The following is a 22,139-nucleotide window of genomic DNA, read 5'->3' as shown; positions in this document are numbered from 1 at the left end:
GTTTAAATGAGCTATGATTAAAATTTATTCCAACCTTTAATCTGATTCAAATGAATTCATGAGAAATTCTATTTTGTAACCAGCCTTCATCCAGTCAGTTTTTTAACGCTTGGATTACTTTGATTGTAGAATCCGGATGATTCTAATGCTTACTCAGATTCTGCTCATGATTAAAGAAGCACTGGGGATTGGGTTTCAGACCACTTATTTAATAAGTATGCAGCCAAGTGAGGCATCAACTACAGCTGTCCATAAATGGTCAGTTCAGCCATCGTCTTTGTTGTCTTCCATGATTATTGTCTTCTATGGGTCCGATCTGCTAGTTGTGCTGAACGCAGATGGCGGGGGTATTCAATTGAAGCATGTTTGCTGCCTTCTTCGTGTCTTCTCTATTCCCTGCCCTGATTGTTGTCTTTTTTGTCATATTTAAACCCATTGACGTTCTTTCTCATGCAATCCTTTACAAACTGTCCAGTGATGCCAAGAACATATCCATCTGTGTCGGATCTCCTTTACTGGGTCGTACAGTGCTCTATGAACGCTTTCTTGAACCGGGCTAAAGCTCTTCTGTTTGACAAAGTATTCGACATACAGCAGTGGCGAACACGTGAGGATCAAAATCATTGTAGAGGATCTAAAAGACATCTTTTGCTGCCTCTTGTGCTATTGTCGACAGCTCCTGATCTCTGAATCCGAAATCGTGCAAACCTTAAAGTTACTCCTTTACCTGCAAATGTGTCAGCTCTGTCACTGCCTGAAACCTTTCTTCTACGCATTCTAGTCCTTTTTTTGCTACCTGTGCCGTCAATTCTCATAATGTTCTGATTATCGTGCATTTTCTTGCATTTAATTTGGCCCCAGCTGACAAGGCACATTTTTTCCTTCCTTCTTATTATCTGCATCTGACTTCTCATTGTCATCCTAGGCATTTTGGGGTTTGCAATTTTGTTTTTCGCTGCGTGGCCAATGTCCAATTTTGCATTTTGTGGAATCGATTGATAAAACTCTGTTCCCGTTTTCACAATTCGAACACAATTTTCTGTGATGGAATATAGCTACGCAAAACGTGGAAATAAGTTACTTATACCGTAAATACTCGTGACATTTTGTCTCGAGTATTCACGGATAAAAGTAACCCAAATGCAACATTTTTAGCATGTAAAACTAAATGCTGCTTTTGTTTTCACTAGACAGTATTTAAACAAACAATTGGTGTGAAGTATGAGATTTAGTATCTTAAGCATTTAGCCATTTAGTTTGGAGTTTAGTGATTTTAGGGTAATAATCCGGATTAAAATTAATTAGTTTAAATGTCGGTATCAATGGTTGTCGCATGTGAAGCTGAGAATGATAAAATATTTAGAACGTGTTATAATGAACCAAAGTTTCCTATAACCTCTATTTTTGCCTTGTTTCAGTTAAGGTCAACAAATAAGGTGAATGTTTTCACTGATGCCAACTTGTATTTGATATTTAGTTTATTATAAATAAGTGTCATTTAGTATAACTAAGATAGGGGTAAAGAATCTTTGCTGATTAAAAGGTGGGGGGATTGCTGAAGACAAAATCATTTATTGAAGTCACGCTGTATATTAAACTGGGCAACCCATAGAAGTTTAATGTTCTAAGTGTTTTAGTGTTTTAAGATTTAGTAAAAGCACCAGAGGCAATATACTTTGCTATGCATTAAACAGTGTAGATATAGATGGTCAAACAAACATTTGCTCTCCTCTGATAAAAATTTAGCGCTGGGTCAAAAACGCTGGCAACTAATTCTGCGCTCTGTCTTAGCAAATACGGAAACTCTCTGTGAGAAATATTGTAACTGATTTCAAAACCTACTCTTTCTTTGAAACTAGTTTTGTTTGTGATTACTCAATCCGAGACGAGCAGTGTCGCCATTAATTAACTGGAGGACAAGAAGAAGCACACAATCAGGAAATTGACGAGTGCTAAATTTCGAGCGAAGTAAATGAACTTGCTCTTCAGCAAAAAATAGAAGGCACCCCTGGAAGGTTTCATTATATTTGAAACCTTCTTTTGGAAGGTTTCATTGGAAGGTTTCATTATATTTGGAAGGTTTCATTATATTTGAATCTTTAGTTGTTTCTATATGTACCTACCCAGGTCGAGAAAAAAATTGGAAGAATATTTCAGATGAGCGGTGAAAAGTTACTTTTTTCACGCAAATTTCGTTCATAATTTTGCGGTGAAATGCCGTGAAATGCGGTGAATGCGGTGAAATTATGTAAGCTCACCGCTAGAGTAAGCGGTGATCGTACAAAAATTCACCACAATTCATCGCTAAAATATGTAATTTCACCGCGCTTAAAGGGGTTTGAACCTCTCACCTCCTGGATGGCATCCATTTCTTCTTCCACTCCGCCATCCCGCACTAACTTTTAGTATTTTTGTTTTGAATATAACTCAAATTCACTCTACTTTCTGTAAAAAATGCGCGGTGAATTTTTGTAAGATTTGCAATTTTTAACGGTGAAATTACACATTTTAGCGGTGAAGTGTGGTGATTTTTTTGTAAATTAACCGCTTAATCTATGGTGACATTACACAAATTCACTGCTTAGAAAAAAGTGTCGAAAAGATGTAAGATTAAGGGGTACTTTTAGTGGGAGGGTAAATCTAACAATTCCTTCCTCACTCCCCATTAATTTCACCACATTCTTTGCTGATCTCACACAATTTTAACAATTTTTTTAGACGGTTATTTTATGTAAGTTCACCACAAAGTTGAGCGGTAAATTTATGTAATTTCACCACTAAACTCAGCAGTGAAATTATGTAACTTCACCGCTACCAGGCGATAAACGTTTTTTTCACTGCTTTCTTTGCCTTATTTATGTAATTTCAACGCATTCACAGCTTATCTTACATAAATTTCCGCATTCACCGCTTATCTTACATTCTTACATAATTTTGCTTTGAATGGCGGTGACACGTCGACCCGGGTACAGATTGCATGCAACTACTAATTTTGTACCTTTGTTTTCGTGCCATTTAGCATCAAGGTTTAACAACTTTTAGTACTGTTGGTTTACTGTTGTTGCTTTGGCCGCTTCAAGAAACTTTGGGAAATAGAATGATAATTGAATTAATAATGGAGTACAATGATTTGTTATTAGTTAATCAGTTTTTGAAGTTGCAAATTTCGTTCTTGATGATTTCTGATGTTATGTGTTGCACACTCTGTCAGAGCTCATGATATGTGCCAATAAAAAGACTACAAGAGGAAAAACAAACAAAATAAGCAAAACTAAAAATTTAACGGCAAAAACTCAATATCTAAATGTAAAAGCACCTAGTAGACAACGTCAAAATGCAATCCAATAAAATCTTAACTGCACAATTTTTCTCTTATCTTAACTATACTGCAGATTGGAACTTCTTAATGAGACTAGGTAACAAATAAAAAGAAAAATAATGAGGCGAAATTCTAAAATCTATCAACATTTTTTTAACCAAATGATTTCAAACGTCTTAAAAACTATTAGCTTTTAACAAAAATATTTTCGATGAACTTACTAAAACGTTATTACGAAACTGATAGGACCAGAATTTGGTTAGACTGAGCCATAGAAACGGACTAAAGATGCAAAAAAGCTCAAGAGATTTCAATTAATCTGCGAAAAGAGAAATTAATGAGGCCAATAAAATTATCTAGCTATTACCTAAATATTAAATTTTGTTTTTTTTATTTCAGTTGTTATCAAAACTATTTGAGCTACAGCTATTATGAATTATTAAATAATTTCATATGGGCCTCATTTGAAATTATTTGGGCTTTGTTATTACGTGAATATGGTAATAGAGAAAAAACACACAAACATTGGCCGCTCACAAAACTTTTATGAAAACGCACATTGTCCCACAAGCAAAACATCAGTTACGACATCAAATCAATAGAAAATTTAATTTTTCAAAAAAAAAAAGATTGATGGCACCTCTAAAACATGAGAATAAGTTTAAATGTGACCAAACGAACAACAAAAACTAAGCAAAAAACTAAACAAATAACAAAAAACGAAATAATGAAAAATAAATTTGAAGACAAATATTGTCATAAATATTAGGACTATTTCCTATGGACTGACTTCATAGAGTAATATCATTCATTCAAAATTCAGTTAGAAGCTTATGAGACCTTTCAGCGCCCTTTTACGACTACATAAATAATAAAATAGCAAATTCCGAAAAATCAGAGAAAAGTCTCATTAAAAAATAAGTTTTTCAGAATGAAGGTTTCGATTTTAAACTTTTTTTTGACAAAAATCCATTTCCTTTTTTTTCACCATAGCAATTAAAAAATCGACAAATGTGAACAAATTTTTTGAGAAAATTCAAGAAATCTGTGGTGAAGCCCGTAGTCTCAACGACATTAAGTTCAATGGCTTTCAATTGAAATCAGGAAATACGCTACGTTATGACCGAATGGGAATAAAATGGTGTTTGTTACTGACCAATTTTCAATAGGACGACAGAACAAGTCTTATGACTATGAAAACAATAGCAAATACATGCAAAAACCATAAATTCAGTAGAAAAGTGCGAGCAGAAAGTGTCGAAGCCATTTATTCCACAATATTTTCTCTGAAATCTTAATCCCCTATTCTTTTGATGACTTTTCTGAGCCAATAGGAACTATCAATATTACGATAATGTGATAGAATTCCAATAGGAAACAAAATTGTGAAAAAATATCCAATTTTTTTTTTAAATATATGAAAACTCGTCTCATCGAATTCATAAAGCCATAAAATGAAGACGAAACAGTTGATCAAATTATTTTGGTAGCAGTAAAAAAAATCAGGATACTGTCATTACTGATAGTGACTTAGAGTTCGCTAAAAATATGTTTAAGATTGGCTAACGTTCAAAGAAATTATTTTCCGAAAAATTATTTTTAAATTCTTAACAGCCATAAGTTGTCCACTCAAAGCACTAGATAGGTTCACTTAATGCTCATTAGGAAAAGTATAGCACTTTTAGTTAACGTGCCTATGGCATAAGACTTCAAAAGACTACACTCAGTGTGGAAGCCAGAAAATGTATGAGCGGTTCCTTGAAAGATAATTTTCTTTTCATTGGGCATCCTTTTTTTGCTACAGAGGAGGTTTTGTCATTAATGAAACGGTTTAAACGGTAATTAAAGGTGACTAATTTCTTAGTGAATCAACAACAGTGAATTTTTTGAAAAAAAACAGTTTCAAATAGAATTCGAATTTTTTGATGGTAAATTTCTCTATGAGACCAGAGCTAGTTTTTGAGCCGTCTTTCGTCTATTACGAACATCAAATAGATGCATTTTGTAGCGTGAAAGGTAAAAAAAGGTTTCAAAAAGGCTTTTGAATTAAAAGTTTTATAGAAAAATTTTTCAATCGATTAAAAATTACTCTAAAAGTGAAGAAAAGTGAACCACATATACCGTGGTCACATGAAACTTCAAGCCTCGATAACTCCTCGAAAAAAAACGAATTTCAAAAAATCTTTTGATTTTCGATTTCTACGCTATATGATCTTTTTAATGATACCACTCACATTTCTCTACGATTATTATATCAATCGGCCAAAAAGATAGACCTCAATTCATTTCAAAATTTTCGGTTTCAAAGAAAGTTTCTAGGTTTATCAAGATTAATGGAAAATCAAAGTTTCAATTGGGATCTCTGTTAATTTCACGTACTTCCCTTTCCAAAAGGTGTCTAGTTTTTCCAAGTTTTATAAAAAATAATTGTTTAAATTATGATAACCGTAATTTTCACTTTTTGTAGAAATGTCAAGATATATCAAATTTAAGCGAAAATCAAATTTTAAATATGAATCTCCATTAGTTTTCAGATTGCCCTTTCCAAGAAAAATGTGAAAATGCACACAAATTTTGCATTAATCTCCATTATTTTAATTGAAATTTAATTATTGCTGGTTGTATGGTATGATATGCTAATGGTGGTTGTGGCTCGATTGTTTCAAGCTCCGCTGCTTTAGAAGACAGCTTCTTTTTCTCTGCGCTGCATCTTTAGGCACGGGAGTCAGTCGAACTTGTTTTGACATCTGTTTGTTTGATTGGGCGTAGAAGTCACCAAGCTAGCAGGCTCTAAACCTGTTATTGCGCACTTGAACTGGAAAATTAAGCATTTGAAACAAATTTAATTTAAAGTCTCCCATTCATCTTGCTGCTAATTGATTGATTTTGGCGTCCTCCTGTTTCTTTTGAAAATTTTTGGTTCCCTTATCTGCTTTGACCCAGATAGATAAGCCTGAAGCATTTAAGAAACAATGAGAATCAGCACTAAAAACACGATTAACTATGTAAAATGTTTTTTTCTCGTGGAAATGATTTATTTAAAGCGTGAATATCAGTGACAATTGAGTTACGTTGAGATGTGGCAATCAGATACTGTAATTGCGAGAAAAGATGACATGGAAACGGTTTTCTTAATTTGTGAAAAATAGTCACTTATGGCGTGGAAATCAGTCTCTTCAGTCATGCAAGAGAACCCGGAACAGTTTGGTCACCACAAAAAAGTGTTTAGCAAGCTGCTGGGTTTGTTTATTGAGAAAACTTGCAGAAACTGAAACTGACTTTTGCAGAAACTGACAAACTGCTGACCTTTTGTTTTTTGTTTTTTTATTGATATTTTGAAGATTTCACAAACATACTTATAGAGATATAATTGATTGTTGCGTGTCTCCCGATTTTTTGTTTATTAGCAAGCACGGTTTTCCCCTGGAGTTCTTCCCCCTTTTTCCACAATCTGGAATTCGGCTGTACAGACCATTCGCCGAATGTTCTTTTGACTGTGCATGAAAAACGAAGAATTGGATTTTCGACTGTTCTGAGTGTTTTCATAGAGCATTTTTTTACTAAGATTTTTTGTCTGAACAGGGTAAAAAGTGACATGATCATAATCTGTTCATAGTAAAAACACAGACTGAGAAATACTATGATTCAACGCTGATTAAAAATATTACTAGGATCCTGGTGACAAAAGATTGATCCAAATTTTCATGCTGGCCCCAAAAACACGCTCTGCGAAAGTGAGTGCACATGTATACAGTTTTGAATCAAATTTGAACAAAATCAGCCGAGTGTAATCTTAAAACTTGGGTCGTGAAAACTCCCGTCTAAATCGAGTATGTATTCCCTATTTTTCGGACACTGGACAGGTAATGAGCCAAATCGTACTCTTAATGGTTATTTATTCCATTAGGCCTAAGATTTCGTTTATCGGTATGTTTATTTGTTGCTAGTAATGATTCCGTGGGTCCATTAATGCTTTAGTTTGTATCATTGTTCTAAACCTCAATTGCTATAGTCCTATTGACTCCTTGCAATTTGAGTAAGTTGAAAAGTAAGAAAAGGAAAACAAAATTCAGCAGAAAAAGATCATCGCTGTCGGTCGTGTTTTACATATTTTTCTAAATCATTTGTTGCCTAGAAAAGTCATCTCGTTATCTAGATAGATCTGATTATGTGATCAAGACGGTGGTTAATTTGAGATTAATATATGATTACAAGAAATCGGCAATCAAATTTTATTATGGCAATTTTGCAAGGCTCCAGAGTTAACCATGTGGGGGTTGCCTTTGCAAATTTTATGTATTTCCGACGATTCAAAACAAAACAAAATTTTGGCTTAATGTTCAACATCAGGTTACTTCGACTTCGCATTTCTCCTCAAAGAGTGAAAAGACTATTTTCGTTCGCCCTTCAGCAATTTCTAAAGAAATCGTTCTCAATCTGGGCATTTTCATGTCATGAAGAGAGCTGTCATTTCGACCCTGAAAAATCGCGCATCCAATTTCATTCACGTATGCCGGTTGTAAACCTTGAAAAGCGCACGCTTATTGCGTAATGATTTCAGACCTCATTATGGTACCATACGTGACTTAATTTAGCATTTTTGATCATCTTTTGGTTGTATAAATAGCTTCTTCGTTCATGTGAAAGGCGGTTATTGCGGAGTGAACAAATTGAAGGGATTCCAGCTAGGGTGAATTGAAAAAAGTGACAAAATTGAGGGTATATAGAAAGAGATTATGCTTATTCTAGCATGGCATTAATCTGATTATAACATGAATTTGCGCCTGCTTCTTATCACCAACTTCCCTTCTTAGAGTCAAAGGCAAAAAGGAGCTAAGTTATTTCTTCTCTCTTTCTTTTCTTTCATCAAGTTAAAAAATTACCACCATATCCGTGGGCAAGCTAAATTGAAAATACTATTTCTTTCTATGTTATACACAGGATAGTGCATTATTGTCATAACGTTTTTTAAAAACATTTTTTCTGTGTGTGCGTAATAACATTGGAAAGATTAGTCGGTGTAAAAATAACAGCAAATAACATTGTTACAGGGTATTATATGTCATATTTGAGGAAATGGGTCATAAAGAGGGGGCAAAAACCCTTCATGACACGCACAAAATAGCCCTTAGTACGTGCTAATTTATATTGACCTTTTAATTTGAAACGCTCTTTGAACAACCTGTAAAATCCTACGCAAAGAATTCCGTAATCAACTTCATTTTATTAAACACGAAATTTTCTCCTTTTTTAAAAATTTTTATCTCTTCTTCAAAATTGAGCAATTTGTACAAATTTGTTCATTATTCTGTTCATATGCAGGTGTAACTAAAAGAGTATTATATCTGATGTAAAACGCTTTTCATTTTAAGCTTTAATTTACCTCAAATTAGTATAAAGAACAGGGAATTGTTATTTTACTTGAAACAAAAGAGCAACTGAATTATCTTATTTAGCTCCATCTATATCGTGTTCGATTCATATTTTCCGGTTAGCTAGAGAAAAAAAAACAAATTTTAAATTAACTGCTGCTGCTGTATTTTCACCACTTTTCATTTTTACCAATCGCTGTTTTTTGTTTGAACGCTTTATTTATTTCTTACCTTTTTTTCGAATAGAGCGTCTTTTGCTTGCTAGACACAAACAGTAAAATCTGCCTGTTTTTCCGGTTTTATTTCTCAACAAACAATATATAATTTACATCCCAGCCTTGGTAGAGGAAAAAGTTTTCCTTTTTCCAATTATAAAAACTTATTAAATTTTGCCCCACCTTGGGCTTGCAATATTACCCCTGACGAAAAACGCCCTATTTTATCTAATAAAGATTTCACGCAGGTCTGCAGATAATTCCTGCGAGGCCTATATTCAGAAAGTGTACTTTGTGTGTACTTTTATTGCACCTAAACTCCACCTATTAAGGAATATTTAATTTTACTTTACTTAATACCAACTATATTTTCAATCTCAGCTTTATTAAACATTTACAAGTCTTTTTTGTTAATTGCTTATATATCAAAATGAGTACTAATGATTCTTTAAGCTCCACTAATGATAAAGGTCAAACAATCACAGAATCTGAAAATATGGTAGTGAACGACGCTTCATCGGAAAACCATGTTATAGCTAACCCAGTTATTGTTAATATTTCGCCATCTTCTTGTGAAAATACACCCCCGATAAAACCCAAACCCCAATCTCAAAATGATACCATGTCAGCGTTGCAAGCTACGAAGCTCTTCGGTAAGTTCAGAACTTATGACTCACATCATAGTTATTCGGGTCTGTCCCATTTATTTTTGATTTTTCTCCATTACCCCCCCCCCCCGCACAAAATGAAAGCCCCCCCCCCCCCCCCATTATGGCATATTTGCAAGATTGGGGGGTGGGGGCGTTGGGTGGTGGCTATACGTTATATGACCACTAAGCTGGGGGCCATAATGCGAGAGAGCCAATTTTTCAACAATAATAGGGCTCACTGAGCCTAAATATGTTTCACTATCCGTTAAAATTAATAGATGCACTTTAATTGGGTGTAGAGATTATATTTATGAAGTTTATGGATGACGTAATCCACCGCGGTGTGTGTGTCGGGGGGGGGGGGGGGGCTTCATACTTTGAGAAAATTAGGAAACACGCATTATGGAACCATAATTCAGTACTGGATTATTATGGCACCCACATCCGGTTAAGTAGGATTTTATCATTAATTACCAACTTATGACTGCAGCGCATGAAAAACATCAGTTAAATGGAAACATCTGCTTTTGATCTGCTTTTTAACATGAACAATGAAACTTGTTCATAAATAAGTTAAACAGTTTGTCGAGCAGAGAGAGACATGCTTAGTCTGCTTAGAGCCTTTATTTCTGCTTACTGCTTTTATACAAGATGACACAAAATGGTATATTTTTCCTTGAGTTTAAAAGACGCTGTAGAATACTAGGTGCTCGGCTACACTTGAACTAGTTCACTACCTGCTTTATTGTTCATATTTAAATAGCCATCATCTCATTTAAGCATGAACTTAATTTGTTGCTTTTTAAAGACACTAGGTAGCAAAATTGAACTGCCGTAGCAAAAAAATGTTCAACTTGATGACAGAATATTCAATGCCAAAAAATAAAGTCGCCTGAAAGCTATGAAAAAAAATCAATTTCTTGCATGATATTGTGCAATATTTTTTGTCAATTTTGACATTTAAGGGAATTCTTTGCTGTTTTGTAAGATCCGTACTAATTTGAATTAAAAAGGAAATTTTTAAAACGATTATGTAAGAATTCAGTTATATAATAAATCTGCAAACTAGATAAGTGTCCGCAGTAAAACTTGCCAAGAGTTTGCAACATTTGTTGATTTATTATTATCTTTGTCTTGGTTTGCCCTAAACTTAGTGAGATTTGGAAAGAAATCCGCGGGATGAAAATCTGGTGCGATAGAATAGTTATATCAGATGCTAATTTCATTCTGATCGTACAGTTAGTCAGATTTAATACATACCAAAGTGAGTTAAAATCAAGCTAAAGTAAAGTTTACAGAGAACCTTACAGAAACCCAAAACGGCGTGTCATACATCATAAATTAATTTAGTGCAGTAAACTTATCATACGATGTACTTAATTTACTTAGTGTACCTATTCCTGAGGGGCATGTGCATAAGTCATTATTATTTCACATGCTAGTCTGTTGCTCCCATTTTCCCACAACGGGAAATTAGTGTTCACATTTCGTTATGACTTCTGGAATACCAGTTGCCTTAATCTTCATTCTCTTAATTTTGCACTTCGCGTACAGTTGCTCAATTTAACTTATTCTTCATTAACTGTCTTCACAAATCGAGTAAAGTAAGCAATTAGTCCTTAAGCGATTCGCTAAGCGGATTCATTTAGAAATTGTGTAAAGCGCACTCGCCGCGCAAGTAGGACATAGAACATAAACACAAATCGCGACTCAAGATCAAGTACGCAATTTCATTCGCGTACGACATGGCGCAGTCAGCAGCTCAAAAGCGAACTCCACTTGGCATTGAGCCATTTTGGGATAAACCTAGTGTAGACCCGCCGCTGAAATGGGAAAAGTGGCAGATGCAGGCCAAGTTAGCTCTTCTTGCGAAGGAAAATATCACAATAGACACTTTGTTGGAACTAAAACCTGAAACAGTGCAACTACCACTTGAACCGATCTATGAGGTTACGATAACGGGATCATCGGCACAATCGGAGCGGGAAAGATTGGCGAGGAACGCTCAATCAAAAATGAACTGGGGAAAATCGGTGCCAGAGACAACTGGAGATAGGAATAATGTGCGGAGACAAGCCATGGGCACAGGCCGATCGAAAGACTGTGTCAATGCTATACCTTAGTTTGGGCACTGAAGGACGTCGAATTGTCTGTAGTCAAAACCCACATCTCAAGATGGACAGTCTCTCAACAGCAGAACTTTGGACAATCATGGAAACAGCGTTTATTCGTCAGCGCAACATCACATTCGATAGATATGTACTTCTCACCACGAAACAGACAAGAGGAGAGTCTATCAAACATTTCTTCGGAAAATTGAAAGAACTTTCTGAAAATTGTGAGCTCGGAAGTCAAGGAGACACCCTCATCAGAGATTTATTTATTGCAAATATGTTAGATCCAGAAATTCAACGGGAATTGTTGCGAGAAACTTTAGAACCAGCCCAAGCATTACGGTTGGCCATAAATATGGAACTAGGTCAAAGAAACCAACTACAAATTACAAACTCGCAATCTGCTCCGCAAGTTAATGCAATAATTCCTCAACGACCTCTTCGACCACCGAATCAACGTCGACTACATCCAGCTTTCCTCGATCACCAAACAAACTCAGCAGGAATGGTGGCTTAACTTGGTCAGCTAATCATAAAGTCAAGTGCATTACGAGAGGCAAGACTTGCAATAATTGTGGCCTCCAAAACCATTTTTCGCGAGTGTGCAGAAAACCGAAATCCTCATCAAACAATTCTAGTCGCTCTAATGTTAACTCCGTTGAAGAAACTACAATTGATCAAACGGTAAATGCTATACAAAATATGAATTATAACCCGCAATGCGAATCGGACTACGACAGCTCAGATGACAATATGGTCGCTAGCATCGCAAGTAACGCAAAACAGATCGAACCAAAGAACACCATCCTACAAATTCGTAACGCCCATGTTGGACTTCTCATTGATTCCGGCAGTGTGTGCAGTATTTTGCCCGAGTCTCTTGCTTCGGAAATTGTGGAAAATTCTCCCCTTGCTCGTTGGTTGATGATAGCGCCTCCCCAGGAACTCAAAACATTTTCAAACGAACCCATAGACGTGATAGGTATGATACAGGCACCAATTGCGAGCAATGGATGGCGACTTGAAGAAGCTGAATTTGTAGTAGTCCGTGATGGCCTAAAACCACTAGTGGGAAGAGATCTATTTGACGCTCTTGGAATCTCAGTAACTCTAATCCCAAAACAAGAAGGTAGTATGGTCAACACTATCACATCTCATTGTCCATTTAAAACACGTATCGCACAACAATTCCCTCAACTTATTACACGTATTGGTCGCTCAAAAATACACATTGTCAAATCTAAATTTCATCGAAATTTTCAGCCGAAACATCAAAAGGGTAGAAGAGTACCCATTAATTTGCAAGAACGAGTAAATACTGAAATTAAAAAACTTCTTGTAGAGGGACATATAGAAAAACTGAATAACTGTTCTGATCAATATTTTATTTCACCTATTGTAATCACAGTCAAACGAGATCAAACCAAAAAATTAGCACTAGATTCTAAAACTCTTAATAAAGCAATACACAAGAACAAATATCAGATGCCAAATATTGAAACACTTATGGATTCGATATCACAAATAATAACAAATTACAAGACAGAACCCGCGGAACAAATATATTTCTCTACTATTGATCTTAAATACGCTTACAGCCAACTAAACTTACACTCTGAAACTGCTAATCATTGTAACTTTAATATTATAAGTGGTGAAATGACAGGCACATATCGATTCAAGACAGGATTCTACGGTCTTACAGACATGCCTGCCGAGTTTCAGAAGGCAATGGATTACACCCTGATTGGACTTAAAAATACATTCTGTTTCTTAGACGACATTTTAATTGTTAGCAAAGGTTCAGAATATGATCACTTCCAACTTGTATTAGATTGTCTTAAAAATTGGATGCAGATAACCTTCGAATTAATCTTCCGAAATGCCACTTTGCGAAACAACAAATTTCATGGTTAGGATATAATATAACTCAATCTGGGATCTCGCCACTCGAATCCAAAACATCCTCTATTATGTCATTACAACCTCCTAATACACTTAAAAAATTACGCTCATTCCTCGGCTCAGTCCACTATATTAGTGAATTTATTCCCAATTTTGCTCAACTTTGCCACCCGTTAAGACCTCTACATCGTAAATCCACTAAATACATTTGGACTGACACTCATACACTACCTTTTAATGCTATTAAAACTCGCATAGCAAATCATACAGAAAACATTCATTATAACCCCCAATTTGAAACGCGAATCAAATGTGATGCTTCACGCTCCGGATTGGGAGCAGCACTAGAACAACTAACAGTTGATGGTTGGAAGCCGATATCTTTTGCATCCCGATTTTTAAACAGTAGTGAAGAACGTTATAGTATTAACTAATTAGAAATTCTTGGGATAGTTTGGTCCATAGAATAATTTAAAAATTATTTGTATGGCAAAGAATTCACTGTTATCACTGATCACCGCGCATTACTTTCCATTTTAAAAGAACATCGATCAAATAAAAGTTACAATAGTAGGTTATCACGGTGGGATGATCGTCTTTTGCCTTATCAATTCTCAATAGAGCATTTACCTGGCGCGAAAATGGGCCTAGTTGATTACATATCTCGTAATCCATATCAACCAGCAGAAAGTGTTTCCAAATATGACGAGGAATTTTTAGTTGCAACATTATCGAGCATACATTCTGATGCCCAATTACTTCAACAAAAACACAATCTCACAGCTAATTCACTTCATAACTTATATATTGATATTGATGGTGAACATAAAAATTCCACCACCAATACAGCACAAGTTTTAACCATAAATTATGAAACACAAAATCCTCAAACTGAAATTTCTGATTTACTCGCTTCGCGAAAAAAATAGTTCAAAATACTATTCAAAGCAAACTTCTAATTCAGACATAAAATCCGCCCAGCGTGTACGCTTAACAAACGTTAGTTCAAATCTCGCCCCGCGAAACAATAGTCCAAAATTCTTTTCAAAACAAACTTCCAATTTAGACATAAATTCCGCCCAGCATGTTCGCTTAACAAATGATAGTTCAAATCTCGCGGCGCGAAAATACAACTCTAATGTAACCTCCTTTAAATTCAATCATCCGTATAGCACACACGCCCCACACGTACATTTAACTAATGAAACTAAATCATTCGCGAATCAAAAGCATAACTTATTTCTCCATTCCACTAATGGTTTTAATTGTACTAAAGTACATGATCAGCGAGTACATTCCCATCAAAATGATTTCGTACTCGCTAACACATATCCTACTCCAAAAGTTAACACTTCTAATTTCATTAATACCACCTCCGATCTCGCACCGCGAGTACGCTATTTCTTTAACAATTTAACACCCGCCCGGCATAATCCTTTATTATTTACTCAAAAGACTAAAATGCATTCCTTAGATGACTCTTTTGCAACGCAAGTTACTAATGACCCAATTCACTCTAGGTCTGCGTCACATAGTCTACCATTTACAACTAATCCTGTACAAATTGAGTCTCAAAGGCTAGTAAACACAAGAAAAGCGTCAATCGCTTACCAAAATGCTTCCAAATTTACTCCTTTAAGTCATTCTCACTTGTCAATCAAAAATCAGCCTCAAATTCCTATTTTTTTTAGTACGCTACACTCAAATACTTTAAATAACTCACGTGCTCAATTAATAAACAACAATCAGGTGCTTTTTGCCCAAACTCAACCTGAAATTCAGTTGTCTTCCTCTTTGTCAATTAACTTAATTGAAAAAACTCAACTCTCATCAACAATGAGTCAACAAGCTTCATCTCTCAAGGGAAAAACACTCTCCTCTCGATCTACCAGAGCTTCGCCTCGCGTGTCATTCACTGACAATGCAACAACGAGTACGCCACGCAGATCCTCATCGCATTAAAATTTAAGCACCCCACTAACGGATAGCCCCCAAGTAATGTCGTTTGAACGAGTGGTGGGAAAAGTATTTAGCAAAGGTCTAATTGCATCACTCACAAGTAAGGACGCAGTTCTAAAAGAAGTGCGAGACTGCATAATTCGGGGAGATGAAGAAAGACTGAAGGCCCTCAACCCGTATCTTCATAGCTATTGGCGGGACCTTCATGTGACCGGCGGGTGTGTTTGCATGGACGAGAAGGTGGCCTTTCCGAATGCACTCAAAGATGCCCTCATTGACGATCTACATGCGAGTCACCCGGGTAGCTGGGGGATGATATGTATGGCTCAGCACTGCTGGTGGCCATACATGAATCGCGACTTGCTTGTCAAAGCAATAGAGTGCAAATCTTGCACTGCTATCGGTGAAAACTTAAAATCTCTCATTCCCGCAAAACAATTTGAAACACATACACCATGTATAGTTCCAAACCAAGAAATACAAATAGATTTTGCAGGGCCCATTAATAACGAAAAACGACATGAAATATACATTTTAACATGCATTGATAGATTTTCAAAATACCCTTCTGCGGAAATAGTTGATAATGCAAATGCCTCGAATGTCATAAAATTGTTAGATAATTATATACAAATTCATGGAGTTCCTCGTTCCTTAAGAATAGATCAAGCCCGTTGTCTTATAGGTAACCAAGTAAAAAATTTTTGTACAAAAAATAATATCACACTAATACCAGCTCCGGCAAATGATCATCGTGCAATAGGTTTAGTTGAACGACTTATTGGTACTATTAAACAACGCTTGGCATGTATTAAAGACGCAAATAAAGAAGTAAATACGTTCACCATTAAAGCAGCATTAAAATCAATTATATACCAGCTTCGCATATGTAAACATAAAACAACTAAGCTTTCGCCATTCGAATCTCACTTCGGGCGTAAAGCCAATACACCACTTAGTAATATAAGTACTCAACCCAAATCATCTGAAAAAATTTTGAATCATTATTTAGATGAAGAAACTGTAACGCCTAATGAATTGCTGCCGGAGGAACACTGGGGAAACAGCCGGAGTGACGACGAAATTGAACGCAATATGTGTAAGGCGACAAAGGATGCTACCAATCGCGAACAGCTAGCAACTGATAATGAATCACGCTTCCTTCGCACCAAGCAAGCACATCGTCCACTCCCATTGAAAGAACACGCCGTCCAATTAAACATTGCCCGAAAGAAGCACCTTCATAAGAGATCCAAGAAGAATCTGGACGGCTTGTATGAGGTGTTGGCCCCAGGATCGGTAGTACAAAAGCCGACCAATACACTTCGGTCATTCGCGAGCCAGGAATGATGGAAGTGACAGTACGCAATAGCGATATTGCAAAATTTGGTACTCGTGAAGAACGAAAAACCAAATTGACAGACTACATAAACCGCAGAGGACCCCGCACACACGAGAAAACAACTGAGGCTAAGATACTTAGCCACATTAAAGAGTGTACCCGCATCCAGAAAGGAGACAGAAAAATGAAACACAGAAAACGAGAAACTGGTAGCGGTGTATCCTCGAATAAGTTCAACATTGCTCGCGCAATGCGAGTACGTATGCCTAAAGTTCCGGACAATTTCGCTCCCCAAGTAGTACCTGAAATTCCAGAGGCTGCTCCCGAACAGCAAATTATAACTGAAGAAGTATTTACTGCACCCCCGCCTACAAATACTCAGCAAGAAGCACTCGTATCATCTCCTTCAGTTCCAACAACAACTTTAGCCCATACTCTGACACGAACAACCAAACGGACTAGGAAAAGTCCTAAAAATTATGGATATGACAAAGAAGATTCATCAGGTGACTCCACTAATTCGTGTCCTCCGAACTTTGCTCCACCCCGTAGGAAGCGACGCGTAGGCGACATCGAATCGATTCAACCTTCAGTTATACAAACAATTGTGGAAAACAGCTACTCGAGTTGAACCGATTCATAACGACTTTCCGTCGCCTATCATAGGACAGGTGTCACCGACTGACCCCCGTATACGGCCAGCCGATCACAGCACTTCAAATGAATTGATCATTGATGAAGAAGACATGTGAAAACTCTGATACATTAAAACTTGATATATTATTAATTATGACTAGCTATGATAACCAGTAAATATATTGTTGATACTATTTAACCGGTGAATAAGTATTATTATTATTCATATTGTTATTAAAATTTTACTTTAAGCAATTTTAATTTTCTTTGAAGCGGGAGAAATGTCATACATCATAAATTAATTTAGTGCAGTAAACTTATCAAAGGATGTACTTAATTTATTTAGTGTACCTATTCCTGAGGGGCATGTGCATAAGTCATTATTATTTCACATGCTATTCTGTTGCTCCCATTTTCCCACAACGGGAAATTAGTGTTCACATTTCGTTATGACTTCTGGAATACCAGTTGCCTTAATCTTCATTCTCTTAGTTTTGCACTTCGCGTACAGTTGCTCAATTTAACTTATTCTTCATTAACTGTCTTTACAAATCGAGTAAAGTAAACAATTAGTCCTTAAGCGATTCGCTAAGCGGATTCATTTAGAAATTGTAAAGCGCACTCGCCGCGCAAGTAGGACATAGAACATAAACAAAACTCGCGACTCAAGATCAAGTACGCAATTTCATTCGCGTACGACACGGCGCCAGGTGAAAGAGGAATAATTATGATCTAAGAACTTATATCTGCAGTATCTGGCTTAAATTTTGATGGATCTCCTTGAAATAAAAAAACTTAAGATTTTACTGGATTGACAGAATCTTGCAAGGCCAGATTGCAAGAGTAGTACACCTCTCACATGAGATCAATCTATTCTTTAATATTTGTGAATAATCAATCAAATTGCCTCTTCTAGAAGAAGAGATTCAGAAACAATCCATCTTCAGTTTTCTTTAATTTTACTATCACTTTGACTAAAATTACAGTGCCGTCATTTAAAACAGCAATTTGCTTTGTTCAATATCACAAGGATCAAATTGAAAATTTTTAATCTGGCTTTCCCGTATAAAAAAAGTCGGTATTTTCCTATGGCAATTATTGCCATTAAAAATATTAATTATCATTTTGTTCACAGAAGTCTAAAAATACACAAACACTGGAAAAACTACAGAACGAAGTCTTCGAAAACAGGTGACAACAAGCGAGTGCGCTTCTGTTGAAATTAATCCAAAAATTGAATAGTGCCCCTAAAATCACATGATTTTACATTTGCTGTCGATGGAATTAATTTTAGCGATAACCAATAGATACAGATATTATGAAAAAAAAATTTCTTCTTGTGTTTTTTTATTTAAAAAATTGCATAAATTGCTATTATTGCTATTGGTTATGCTGCTTACTTTCAAGTCACTAATTTAAAATTTTTAACTTCCTAAAATTTTGCAGCCATCTGGCTCTGCTCTTTCAAAAAGCAAGGAGACATGGGGCATAGAATAGGATTGTCTCGAATCAAATTTACTTATCAATATTTTCAATTTAAAGTAAACAAGTGTCGGCAGCTGAACACGAGTGGCGTGTTGGTGCAATTTTTTGGTGGAATTTGAGTAATTTTTTCCTCCTTATATTTTGTTAGTGGTTATAGTGCTATAGTGAATTTAGTTTCACCCCCCCCCCCCCCCCAACTGAAAAGGGCTGCAATAGATTCGGGGCTCCAGTAGTTGTTGGAGAGTAATTCTTCCAAAGTTCTTAGGTTATGCTTTGCATCTAAATTTATAGCGTTCATTAAGACAACCAGAAAAAGTTCAATTATTTTCAACGTTTGAATCCTTTGTGCACTCTTATCAAATAGTCAATTAAGGTTCTACAATAATTCATGGCTATTTTGTTGAACCTTTATTTAGTTTCTTCAATCAGTTCCTGATGTTTTGGAAGCAATACACTGTTTCATGACTACGTTGTTGATCCTACTTTAGTTTCTTTAAATGATTCCTGATACCTTGGGCCCAATACAATTTGAAATATATTTGGCGCTGTCTATTTTGTAAGATATGTTGACTTATTTGACTATTTTTGAAGTCAAAATGGAGTAGTTATTTTGATCACACCGAAACAGGAAGTGGACCGAAGAAGTGAGTGCGCCTTAGCAGCGAAAAATTTTTTCTTTCTAATTTTAAAATTAACTGAGAAAACAGAAAAAACAGCAGAAAAGATGAAGAAGGAGAACGTACATTGTCTTAAATGTTTTTTCATAAAAAATCTCAGAAAGTCCATTCAAAATCCATACGCTAAATCATTTTTAGTTGGAACCCACAAAACTCAAAAATTGTCTCATTTTTTTATTCACTTTAAAGGTTTTTTGCTGAAGCATTACAGTTGTCCAAATGCTTTCTATATAGTTTCATTTGCAACAACAGAACCAGGCAGTGATTGTTTTAAATTTTTTGCTTAGCAACCAATTTGACTTCGGTGTGATGAGGCGTACTGTTTTTTTAATCAGACTCAGTGCGCTGAAAGTAATATCAAGACAGTACAGCACACGTGTCCTGATGTGAGAAAATTTATGCGGATAAAAAAAACGTTGAATATGTTGGCAACAGGTTAGAAAAAGAATGAAAAATGAGTAATAAAAGAGCTTCTTGTGTTAAATAAAACCATCTACAACTAGTCATCAATGCATTTTGCAAAGATTCGCAATTTTATTATGCATATTTGTTCGAAAAAATTGGTAGCATGTATCAAAAGAGTGATAAACTTGCATATTTTCGGTTCAGGGCAGTTTCACGTTACTTCTACAGAACTCATAAAAAAGCTGGAAAACTTACAATAATAACTGCGATTATCATAGAAAAATCATTGACAACTACTGCAACACCCAAGGTAAAATTTGAGCATTTTCAAAGAACGGTTGAAATTCCGAACTTTCTCGCTCTCAGTTCAATTTTTTTTCCTATCAGAATTGTATAAAATTATTATTGGAACGTATGGTGAAAAAAATGAAACAAAACTTGAATACGTAGAAAAAGTCTAAGAAAAATGATGAAAAGAGCAAAATTATATAATGAAAATGCGGAAAATGTGTGGATGGTATTATAGTGTAAATATTTAAGTTCTGCAATTGTTTGGTTTGAAGTAATTTTTCTAGTCGGTGTGTGCCTTTTTATGCGAAATTATGCGTGCTCGTTTTCGATTTAATAGGATACTTTTTTGTCTTTTCATGTTCAAATTTTGCGTAATCTGAACACACTCACAATGCTGTCACACTCAAAATTTTAAGCAATCTAACTTAATTGGCGGGATGTTCAACTGAGTCAAATACAAAAAAAGAGTGCCGAATGGGGATTCTTTTTTCATTTTAAATTTTAGTAGTGGTCGATAATAATCTCTGATAAAACTATTTGAACTGCATTGTTAAACTCAATGCTCCAAGTGTCCGTACCCCCCCCCCACCAATCCACAACAGGCCACTTTCACCCTCTTACCACAAGACTGACTAAATTTATTATAACAGTCATTTGATAGCAACAATTAGTCCTACGATATAGGGTTACTTGAAAAGCAGTAGAGGCTTTTTTCGACCTTTCATATTGCTTACCAAGCTATTTGCATTTATTGTGATAGAATGAACAAAGTTATCATTTTTTGTGAAGCGAGTCTTTCAAATACGTTATCGATGTTAAAGTTGATAAGAAACTTTCTGTTTAGGCTCGAGAGAAAAATTGATTTCAGGTCAAAAATGTTCGACACAATTTTTAAACCACGTGTTTTTTTCAGTAGGAGTGATTTTCTGCTATAAAACAACTTTTTTAAAGATGCGAGGGTAAACAAGGTTACCATTTACAAATTTCACCGTCTATTTCATCTATTTCTACGACTCGAAGAGGAGGATTGAAGGTGTGTTGGTTTTTGTTAGAAATAGTAATTCATTTTTTTTTTTGCTGCAAGAACAGTAGAAACTATACTTTATTACTCAATAGTTGAATAGGAGGTCATCGTTCTAGAGAATGGTGTTCGATATTGATAATAAATGTTTTGAAAGAAGTGTGCTGAAGGCTCTGGTGGTTTAAATTGATCATCTGGTTTCTCACCCTAATTTGACATTGAACATTGTGTGTGTATCTCTATTACAAGCATGATCAAAAAGATTTTTTTGTTGCAGGCATGGAGAGTGGTCCACGAATGTTTCTGGACGCAGTTTCCAAAGGAAAGCTTCACTTGGCCAAATTCATTGTGGCTGCCTCCGACAACAACCTAGATGTTGTCAATGTAAAGGTATGCCTAAGAGAACATCTCGATATCAATTGTGTCATCAATAGACTAGAGACTTTTTGTCCAAACGTAGCGTGATAATGAAATATGTGGTCAGCAATCAAAGCAAAAAACAAAAATAAAATGGAATTTGACTTCAAAGCTATAGATATGTAATATGTTGTCAATAGAGTACAACATATTACATATTGGATGCTACGCGAGCAGTAGTCACAACTGGAAACTTCATGACTTCCAAAGTTGTCCTTTTTTCCGCTACTCACAAAATGTTAAAAACTGGCCTGTATTTGCATTTTGTGATTTTTTATGTCTCGTATCGTTTCGGAGCGAAAGCGGATGAGGAAAGCCTCAGAAATTGACC

At 35.6% G+C, this 22,139-nt stretch overlaps 1 protein-coding gene across 2 annotated transcripts in view; it reads left to right on the top strand.

Annotated features, from left to right (window-relative positions):
• Window positions 1–22,139, top strand: part of LOC142338488 (ankyrin repeat domain-containing protein 63-like) — a 112,036-nt gene that overhangs the window by 43,807 nt on the left and 46,090 nt on the right. The window contains exons 1-2 of one of the 2 annotated variants that reach the window (XM_075388263.1): window positions 8,227–9,559; window positions 21,669–21,781. In XM_075388263.1, the coding sequence (XP_075244378.1) occupies window positions 9,337–9,559; window positions 21,669–21,781 (336 nt within the window). In that variant the 5' untranslated portion in view covers window positions 8,227–9,336. Of the gene's footprint in view, window positions 1–8,226; window positions 9,560–21,668; window positions 21,782–22,139 lie in introns of those variants that run through there. The other variant, XM_075388264.1, reaches the window with a different exon arrangement.

Source organism: Convolutriloba macropyga, chromosome 4, assembly GCF_964194025.1.
Source record: "Convolutriloba macropyga chromosome 4, txConMacr16.3, whole genome shotgun sequence".
NCBI classification, from domain to species: domain Eukaryota; kingdom Metazoa; phylum Xenacoelomorpha; order Acoela; family Convolutidae; genus Convolutriloba; species Convolutriloba macropyga.
This window is presented reverse-complemented; position numbering and strand designations above follow the sequence as displayed.